Here is a 10,215-nt window from a genome sequence, read left to right as displayed (position 1 = left end):
ACCTAATTTGTAATTTTCTTTTTGTATACTACTAGATTTATGTTTGTATGACATATTAATTTTACCCCTTTGGAGTGTTATATTAAATAAATTAAATAAAAAGTATACAACTGAAGAAAGTTATTATGTTTTACTTTAAAGAACAATTCCTAGAATTAAGTAGTTAAAAATAATTAAAGGAAAATAGTACAAATATAATGTATATTGTAATATATACAATATAAAATTAAATTAAATAATACTTTACCTTTCGCTCTTATTTATGATTTTCAGTGTTTGACATTTAATTTGTGTTAGTAAAATTGTAACCTGTTACAACAAATCTAAAACAAAGTAAAACATCCATGACCTGAAAAAACTTCAGCTGGGACTCGAACCCAGATTCAATTATATGAATGTCTAAATTACATATTAATTACATTGAACATACAACATTTAACTACAACATTTAAACTAAATATAATACATAATACATGAGGATTTAGGTATTATTTCTAGTATTATTTAGAAAGGTAAAGTAAAATATCAAATATCAAATCAATCATTGATTGACATTAAAATATTTGTTTAAATACTCACAACATATAATGTATTAGTAACTTATTGAACAAGTAATACCTATACCTAGTTTAAATAAATTGATTTTTTGTCAACATTATGTGGCAAAGGTACAACACTTAACTACAACATAATAGGTTCTAAATATAATACACAATACATTAGGATTAGTTAAAATACCCAATTCACAACATATAATTTATAAGTTAACTTAAAAACAATTTAAATCAATTACATTTTATGTCGACACAATACATACCACAAACGAAAAAACATTCGTACATACACAAACATGTCACCAGACACCGATATAATTTAATTTTTTACATTATTACTTGGTAAAAATAAAGTTGGTAGTGACCCTTTTTTAAGCTTTTTTGTTCCTGGGCTGTCACATGATTCAGCAAAATGTAAATGACAAACCGCATACCGGCGTCGAACAACAGATTTGTCAAGATGAAACAATTTGTTATTATTACAACGCTGCAACCACGTGTTAAAATCATCGTCATTCTGTGGAAAGACATGTTTTCGCTCTTTACTTTTACAGCCTAAAACACTGCAGTTAGATGACGGCATTGCGGTTTTAAAATAGTTTCAAGTTAAACACTGAACGACAAAATAATTTGAAAATGGAAAGCAGTAAGCACTTGAAAGTTGAAAATGTGGTATTCGCAATTCGCATTCGAAATTCGCGTTTTCGAAATATATTGTTTGTGATAATTTACTATCACGATTTTATGGAACATGGCACCCGAGACGCTCCTGGTGTTACGATTTTATACTATTTTACAGTAGCATATGCTATCTGTACGAGTGCATACCCCCTGATCAGAACTACCTATCTACCTATTTTAACATTATTTTTCTCGAATGCAAATCAAATTTATTTAAAATTTGTTCACTTTTTAAATTATTTGTGATGTCCCTCTCAATATTTAAAATTGATAAGTTGCTAAATCTTTGCTGTAGCATACTCGTTCGTAGCCAATTTTTAATTCGGCGCATACTGGAGAAACTGCGCTCACAGGTAGCAGAACTTATTGGAATGGTGATACCTACCTGAATAAGTTTGTACAAATTAGGATATGTTACTATTTGTATGTTTTTTTAACATCATCAAAACTGAAATTTGTAGGTAAGCAATTTTTAAAGACCATCATTTCAGCTTTGAGCATATCTACTGAAACATTCATAACATCCTAAAAATAACAGTTCAATTAATATAGTAAGATATAATTTTTTTTTTAAAATATTTATTTCAAATTGTATTAGTTCTTGGCGACTCACCTTATAATGATTTATAAATAAAGAACTTCCATTGAAATCAAGATTCAAAAAACAATCAATAGATGATGACATTGATAAACTATCCACAGAAAATCTTTTTTTTAAATTGATAATGATACCATCAATTATTGGGAAATAAAGATTTTTTTTCCAATAATCTTCAACTGTTAAGGAGTTAATATTATTTTCTTCCCCAGTGATAGTATCCACATGAAAACTGTTCAAATATTTTGGTTGTGTTCTTTTTCGTTTTCCTGGTAGGTAATTAAAAACAAATTAGTTTAGTTTTAGATAAAATAAATTTGAATAGTTAATTGTATTATACTTATGTCAGGTATATCAAGCGTAATATCATTTTGTGCTGCCAATAATTCAAGTTTCACAACGTAATTTTTCAAATGATAATATTACACCATTTATAATATTTTTAGCTTTACCCAGAGTGCCAGTTTTTGATTGTAATGTGGTACTTAGTATGTTAATAATACCAAGAACATCTTTTAACAAAATAACCCCAATAAAAAATGTATACTTCTGTAATTCCCTAAGAATACCTGAAATTAAAAGTTTAGTTAAATATTAATACAAACAAATATTGTACCCATATAATGAAAATGCCCATTGTCTAAACTTTTATTATGTTATTTCTGAAAAAACAAAATTTTTATTATTTCTATAATGAATAGTGAAAATTTAAAATATTTAATACCTATTGCTTCGACAACATCTTTATCAGATCTTCAATCTCGTTACTTAAATATTCTAATATAGCAGTGTAATTACTTATCATTGCTTCACAATTTTTAAATCGGCACACCCACCGAGTGTCACATACTCTGAGGATACTTCCTTTTTTTAATCCTAGATCCAATTGAATTTTACCGAGTTTCGTATTGTTAGATGGACGAGCAAAATGAACGTATACCATTTCTAACGTATTAAAAACACAACGAGCATTCTACAAAAAATAGGTTGTAATATTATACAAATTAAAAACTTCAAATACCTAAATTATATTTTAGTTAAAATAAATTAATAATATACTTAAACTTAAAAAATTACCTTAATTTCTTTACACAAGTCCACAACAACTAAGTTCAACCTGTGGGCCATACAATGTGTGTATATTGCATAAGGATAATCTTCTTTAATTTTGGCTTGGACACCTCCGATATGGCCAGACATCACACTGGCACCATCATACGATTGTGCCACAATATTTAGTGTATCCATGTTTAAATTACAATTTTTAAAACTACTGTAAATAGCAGAAACAATTTGATTGGCATTCTGGCCACAAGAAACATCAACAAATTGTAAAAATCTTTCATAAATGTCGAGGCCAACTGCATAACGCACACAAACAGACAATTGTTCTTGTTTATGAGACCTAGCCTCATCAACCATTAGAGCAAAATGTCCAGTGTCAAGAATTTGTCCAACAATAGTTTCTGTTACCAAGTCAGCACTAATTTTAATAAGTTCTTCTTGAATTTTCCAGCTGGTCAAGTTTATTTTTTTTTTGATAAAAGCTTTGAAATTCTGGCATAAACTTTGAAAAAACTACATTGCATAATTCTTTAAAATTACCTATATTATATGTTTAAAATATTGTTTATTAAACTAAGTTCAAGTACTAAATATTTTCAGACACCTATTATTTACCTTGATTTATTGAATCAGTTCCTTCATTATGTCCTCTTAGTGCAATGCCTTGTTTTGCAATGTACAAAATTATTTCAATTAAGCTTGACATAAACTTGCAATTTCTTGCGACTTCTTCTTTATGAAAACTAGACAATTGAGTAACAACTGATCCAGTTTTTTCACTTGACTTATATGCCATCATCTTCGATTCATTTGTTTTATGGTTGATAGTAGCTAAATGACTTTTAAGTTTCACTATTAACTGACATACAAATAGGTAGACATAATATGGGTATATCAAAACATTTTAAGTGTTGTTTTTAGAATTATTAAAAGCATTATTTATTTTGATGTTATTTGAAATAATAATATTTAATCATATACACAAATACAAAATACAAAATATGCAAAATTAAACTTAAAAATGTCTTCCACTATCAGTTATTAAAAGGAATCTTTAATAAATTGTGTGTGCTGTTGTTGTACAAATTGCACAAAAATAGGTTTTAGAATACAGATATTAAATATATAGATTATAGGTTCTAATGGTTCTATACATAGCCTATAATAAGTACCTAAGTATTCGGTACTCACAACTCACTATATAGGTACTCAAATGTATTAGTTCCAATAGGTACTAGGTAGGTAGCCTTAAGTCCTTAAATAAGTATTTTAAGGTACCTATGAGTACTTACTTTTTTCCAATTGTTGAAGCCAGTCCTAGTCCATGCATCTTCACTATTCTCTGGTCCAAAAATACGACAAACAAAACAGAATGCAGCATTACGTTGAACACTATACTCTAACCAATCACATTCTGTATACCACTGACAACGAAATGATCTAAACTTTTCTCCGAATTTAGTTCTTTTGTAAGCCTATTGAGTAGAGTGTACAAATTATTTAATTATTTTACATTTAATTATTAACTATAAAATTAAAATCGTAAAATAATCAATTAATCAAGAATTAATCTCAAGAAAAATTTGCTTAAGCTTAAAATATAGAATTATAAAATAATTTACTATTTATAGTACAGAACACAGATTACTTACTGCTAGATTAGGACGTCGTGGTCCACTCTCTCGATCACCCAAATCAGCCAAATCATTAATGCCATCAGTATTTTTATTGCACTGTGAACTTATTAGATCAGGCTGATCTGAACAAGTAGAAGCGCTTGAAACTTGAACAACACCTGGATCGTCAACTCGTTCTTCAGTTATTTTTTGTTTTTTAAATATAGGTACTAAACATTTTTATTACGTAATAGTTATTACTATGACTTATTTATTAAAAAGTAATTATTATTAATATAACATTATTTATTGAAAAATGTACATATTATATTTATTAACTTACTATATTTACTTACTGGATTTTCCAATATTTTGTGAAATTTCTTTCCATATTGAGTCTTTCATTATTAAATTTTTATACTGCATGAGGGAACTATCATATAAAATTGGGTATTTTCTGACAAATTCAATAAAAATTTCATCTTCTTGCGAAGAAAATACTACAGCCGACATTTTGGGTGATCAGTCGCGTTGCACTGCTCGTGTCGCGGTATTGTCGCTGGTCGCGGCGACAAGTTGATCTGTCGCGCGCTGCAGTCGCGTGTTAGACACCAGTGAATAGAAAACGCAAATAAGCGGTGGGGCCGTAACTGTCGCGGCGACCGGTCGCGCATAAGACACCGTACCTTAATGGTCCAATTACTTAAAATATGACATCATGACAATAAATTATTGTTGCTGGTAGCAAATAAGCACGATGACTACCTTGGGTTCGAACGATATAGGATTTAATACTTTTAACTTCTGGTCTTTATAATCGATAAGAATTATTGACCAGTGCCGAAATCACCTTCAGTTGGGCGAACGGCGGACACCCATACATTTAGGGGCACAACTCAACCTAACCTACTTGAATTGATTTTAAAATGTAATATCTTTAAACCTGGGGCTTACAAACCCTAATAACTGTGGTATCTACTGGCGAGGTATAACACATTTACTTTACACACAATAACCGCCTCCTAAAACCACCGAACTTTGAGGAACAATATCTCATCAACAGATTAACGAAAAATGAAAATTTGAACGTGATAATTCATAAAAAAAATAGCTTTAATAGTTTATGAAATTATAAGTATAGGTTACCATTTGAAAATCAAAAGTTGATAGTTTGCCTAATTAATATAAGGGTGAAAAATATAAAAAAAAATATAAAATTCTAGAACAGCGTAAATCTACAATTTTGGAAAAAAAATTTTTTGAAAAAAGTCAATACTTTTTTAAATAATGAGTGTTGTTTGATAAAAGAATCACCCTGTATATTATTGTACGGTACCTTCTATTATTTTAATGTATTATATACTTCAAACAATATCAAAATATCACTAAAATTATATTTCAACTGTACACATACATAAATACATTAATTAAGCAGATTTTATAAAAATTTACTAAGACATGGTATACTCTGCCGTACCTCCGTGTACTTTTTTTTATTGACATTCGATAATTGTTATTGAATTGTGTTTCAATGCTTTGCTACATGAAAAAACTTACAGAGGTTGGGTTCTTAGTTTTGCTACTAGAGTACAGCAATATCGGTAGGCACATCATTTATATTATGTAGTATGTAATAATTTTGTCTACATCTTTGTTTGTTAAATATTAATTATCACGCAACACACTTATTCCAACTCCACTTTAGTTGTAAACGTCGACGCCATTACTACAGTAGACTTATTATAGATTATTACTATTTTTGTACGAATGACACTTTTATATTCATTCAGTTCCTTAGGTATATCCACCACGATTATAATTCGAATACTTATATTTTTCACTTACACCTTCTCCAACTGTTTCCTATTGTAAATGTCTGTTCGTTTAAATGACTCTACGTTATAATAGTATATAATTTGATTCTCGCTCAGCCTTATACAATAATTATAACAATTATTACAACAGTTGACGGTAAGAAGATAGTGTTAGCCATCTTATACATAGCATTGTATTTGTTTTCAGTTTTGTAAACACAAGATACGTCAGCCCGTCAGAAGGCATCTGGCGGCTGTTTTCGTACGAATTGCACAAGAGAAGTCACACGATCGTCAGACTTCCTGTCCTCCTAGAAGGTCGACAAAACGTCTACTTTGCGCCGGGACAAGCGCAAGAGCTGTTGCAAAACGAAGCTCTACATCGTACGAGGCTAACTGAGTTCTTCGCGCTCAACATAAACGACGTGGAAGCTCGACAATACCGATATACCGACGCATTACACGTGGAACGCTGCTCAGAGGACGTGGGCACAACAGTTGGACGACATGAACGCCGAACAGCGAACTGTGTTCGACCGCGTAATGGCGGCCGTCGACGACGGCCTAGAAGCAGCGAAGACTTTCTACGTCGACGGATCTGGCGGCACCGGAAAAACGACTGTACGGATGCCTCATTTGGTCGCAGCAGTGGCCGGTCGGTGTTATGCGTCGCATTCATCGGGATTGCTGCGTCACTCATGGACGGCGGCATGACCGTGCACTCGACGTTCGGATTGCCGTTCGGCACGCTGACCGACGACTCTACATCGACCATCACCATGCAGTCCGAGCGAGCGCGCAAGATACGCGACGCGGCACTCATCGTGTGGGACGAGGCGCCAATGTCCCCGGGACTGCAGCTGACGGTGGTGGACCGCCTGCTCAGGGACGTCATGGGATCAGAATTACCGTTCGGCGGTAAACCCATGCTGTTCTCGGGCGACTTCAGGCAGATATTGCCCGTGGTCCGAAGAGGATCGAGGGCTGACATCGTCATGTCCTCGATCAAGCACAACAGTCTGTGGCGCGGCATGGAGTGCTTCAACCTGGTCCGCAACGTGCGCGCCGACAACGACGCGCGCTTCGCTGCTTGGTTGCTCCAGCTCGGCAACGGTCGACTGCCCGCGGTCGACGGTGTCCCAGACACCGTGCAAATCCCCCGGGCAATGACATGTGACGTTGCTGATCTCATAGATTTCTTCTATCCGGAGCAAATGTCGTTGGCCAACGTCGACGACTTTTCTCGGAGAATCGTTCTGTGTCCCAGGAACGACGAATGTCGAGCCGTCAACAGGGACGTGCTTCAGCGCGTCGACGGTGCCGAGAGGAGCTACACCTCCATCGACACCGTGGTCGTCGACGATCCCGACGAAGTGGCCAATTTCCCCACAGAATTCCTCAACAGTTTGGAACCGGACGGCCTGCCGCCGTACCGGCTGACGTTGAAGGTGGGGTCAATCGTCATGCTGCTCAGAAATCTCGAACCGAAGAGACGGCTGTGCAACGGCACTAGGTTGGTGGTCACCGAACTGCGTCATCACAATTTCAAGGCCAGGATTTTGAACGTTGACGCACAGGACGATATAGTCGTGCCTGCGATACCGCTCACGTCCAGCGGCGAGGACGACCTGCCCATCATAATGCGGCGCGTTCAGTTCCCGGTGAGGTTGTCGTTCGCCATGACCATCAACAAGTCGCAGGGTCAGACGTTCGACCGAGTGGGTCTGCTACTGCCGTCGCCCGTGTTCACGCACGGGCAACTGTACGTGGCGTTCTCGAGAGTGAGAAACGCACAGTCACTGAGAGTCGGCATGTACACCGATGTCACCAAGAACATCGTGTACAGGGAGGTTCTGGACTGATGCGTTGGTAATCATATCGGTTTAACACGGCTAATATATTTTTCAAACACAATATATTACGCTGCTGTTATTCTCGAAACACTTAGCTCTGACACGGTTAATATATTTTTCAAACATAATGTATTATGCTGCTGTTATTCTTGTAAGATGTCACACATAGCTCTGACACGGCTACTATATTTTTCAAACACAATATATTGAGCCGTGGTTATTCTTGTGCTTCGTGGTCTTTGTGGTCTTTGTGGTGGAGAGAAAGTTTGACAACCTCCACGTGGTTCTCTCTGGATGCGGATTCACTATGATATGAGTTCATAGTGAATTCGTAACTAATGTCAACATTTTTATTGTCATGTTATGTATTCGATAACTGTTATTACCTATAGTAATATGTTTACAATATGTCTGTTACATAAACTATATTATGTGCCTTAAACATTATTTGATGATAATTATTAATTTGTGTCATGTAACAATTTGTACAAACTACACTACTGGGAATTGCTGTTAATTTATTTTTTTTCTATTAACGATTGAGATTTTATTTTATTTCATTATTTGTGTAACAATTGCAATTAATTAAAAAAAATTCTTATTCTTAGTAGGAATAATAAACATCATCATAGTTTATAGTATTTAGTTAATTAAGAATATTGCTGCTTAACATCTTATTTATCGTTTTGTCACTGTATAATTTTTTAATTTCACCATGTTAACATAACACCTGAGACAGGTGTATTTCATATGATATATGGTAAAATTTTGTACACACTATAATATCACTGTGACTTTTTTATTGTATTTTGATTGTATTCGATTTACTTACTGTAGAGCATTGCTTCTTTAAATAGTTGGATTTCATTCATACATATTACTATAATAACATGTAATACAACACTTTGCACACACCATGTCACCGAAACTCTGTTAGTTCATTTATTTTATATTAATAATTGAGATTTTATTTCATTTTAAGATTTGTACTGCTATAATTTGTTGTATTTTTTATTATGTTATTCATGTTTTTATTAGTAAATTAGTAATTATTGTCACTATTGTTATTGTTGTTATCATATTTAAAAATGTAATTAGTGTTATTATATTATGTAAATTGGGCTCTGCCCGTATTGTTAATAATAAATAAATAAATAATACAAATTGCAATTCATTAAATTATATTAACAACGACAATATTTGATTTTATCACTGTAGAAGAGTAGCGTTCTGTACTTGAAATCGAACTAATCAATCAATATAGTAGATTACTATTTACCTTTAGGTATTGATAAGAGTTTCAATAGAATGTGGTTAGTTGGTTCTTTAACCTCATCTCTTAACCCTTTGAGTCACACATTCATTTTTTTTTTTCAATTCAATTTTTTTATTAAAATATCAAAACATAACATTATCATATAATAAAAAAAAAATTTTCAAACACTTTTTTAAAAAATTGGTGGTTTTACTATAGAACCACTATGAAGTAAAGTATAACAGATTATTTTGTATGAAAAGATATAAAACAGTTTTTGTCATTTGTCAAACACAAGCCAATTTTGCAGGACATACATTCCCATTTGGTTCTTTGGGGCTTATCTTTGGTACTACAATTGTTGCATCTTCTTGAAGAACAAGATTGTGGGAGATGACCCACATTTAAAACCGTTGTTCTATGGGAATTTTTGGTTTAAACAAGTTAATTTTTTTAGGAAGTTGTTTTCTCCCTTTTGGTGATGTACTTGGTAACCCAACTAATCCAGCTACTACTGCAAGTCTAAATTGTTTTATATTCAATGTAGAACCCTGACTGCTTTCTCTAAACAGAATAAATGAATTTACTAACGATACATCCAAAAAATAAAAAAAGATGCGGTGCTACCATTTATGACTCTTCCTGTCAATTTCATAATAGGATTTCAACATGTCAGCATAATCAACATAACCCATATGAGTATTATAGTTTGTAACTGCTAGTGGCATGAAATACTCATAGTTGATCCATTTTTATTTTTTCTTGTACATGATGAAATA

At 33.3% G+C, this 10,215-nt stretch overlaps 3 protein-coding genes and 1 pseudogene across 3 annotated transcripts; 1 reads left to right on the top strand and 3 right to left on the bottom strand.

Moving 5' to 3' along the window:
• Window positions 1–841: 841 nt before the first annotated feature.
• LOC111040743 lies at window positions 842–1,268 on the bottom strand. Its single transcript, XM_022324757.1, has one exon. The coding sequence runs from the start codon at window positions 1,135–1,137 to the stop codon at window positions 874–876; it is 264 nt and encodes an 87-aa protein (XP_022180449.1). The 5' UTR covers window positions 1,138–1,268; the 3' UTR covers window positions 842–873.
• Window positions 1,269–1,446: 178 nt separating this feature from the next.
• LOC111040749 lies at window positions 1,447–1,920 on the bottom strand (annotated as a pseudogene).
• Window positions 1,921–2,220: 300 nt separating this feature from the next.
• LOC111040748 (zinc finger MYM-type protein 1-like) lies at window positions 2,221–5,027 on the bottom strand. Its single transcript, XM_022324762.1, has 7 exons — window positions 4,949–5,027; window positions 4,551–4,711; window positions 4,191–4,373; window positions 3,514–3,757; window positions 2,911–3,380; window positions 2,602–2,806; window positions 2,221–2,402 (listed from the first exon to the last, which is right to left on the bottom strand). Exons 1-7 carry the CDS (start codon window positions 5,025–5,027, stop codon window positions 2,221–2,223), a joined length of 1,524 nt encoding a protein of 507 aa, XP_022180454.1.
• A 244-nt stretch (window positions 5,028–5,271) lies between these two features.
• On the top strand, window positions 5,272–8,672 carry LOC111040747 (ATP-dependent DNA helicase pif1-like). The gene is made up of 2 exons (XM_022324761.1): window positions 5,272–5,321; window positions 6,537–8,672. Exons 1-2 carry the CDS (start codon window positions 5,272–5,274, stop codon window positions 8,188–8,190), a joined length of 1,704 nt encoding a protein of 567 aa, XP_022180453.1. The 3' UTR covers window positions 8,191–8,672.
• The last annotated feature ends 1,543 nt before the right edge of the window (window positions 8,673–10,215 follow it).

The sequence above is a fragment of the Myzus persicae genome, unplaced genomic scaffold, assembly GCF_001856785.1.
Source record: "Myzus persicae strain clone G006 unplaced genomic scaffold, MPER_G0061.0, whole genome shotgun sequence".
Classification (NCBI taxonomy): Eukaryota; Metazoa; Arthropoda; class Insecta; order Hemiptera; family Aphididae; genus Myzus; species Myzus persicae.
Note: the sequence above shows the minus strand (reverse complement) of the source record. Positions and strands in the feature narration are given on the sequence as shown.

What these genes read in the sequence shown, in the direction of transcription:
- LOC111040748 (XM_022324762.1), bottom strand. Translation starts at nt 5,027, where the DNA reads ATGTCGGCTGTAGTATTTTCTTCGCAAGAAGATGAAATTTTTATTGAA. An exon ending in ACTTGTGTAAAGAAATTAAG is followed by an intron (nt 2,807 to 2,910) that starts GTAATTTTTTAA and finishes TATTTTTTGTAG; the next exon opens with AATGCTCGTTGTGTTTTTAA. An exon ending in TGCTATATTAGAATATTTAA is followed by an intron (nt 2,403 to 2,601) that starts GTAACGAGATTG and finishes TTTTAATTTCAG; the next exon opens with GTATTCTTAGGGAATTACAG.
- LOC111040743 (XM_022324757.1), bottom strand. Translation starts at nt 1,137, where the DNA reads ATGCCGTCATCTAACTGCAGTGTTTTAGGCTGTAAAAGTAAAGAGCGA.
- LOC111040747 (XM_022324761.1), top strand. Translation starts at nt 5,272, where the DNA reads ATGACTACCTTGGGTTCGAACGATATAGGATTTAATACTTTTAACTTC. An exon ending in TTTAATACTTTTAACTTCTG is followed by an intron (nt 5,322 to 6,536) that starts GTCTTTATAATC and finishes ATTTGTTTTCAG; the next exon opens with TTTTGTAAACACAAGATACG.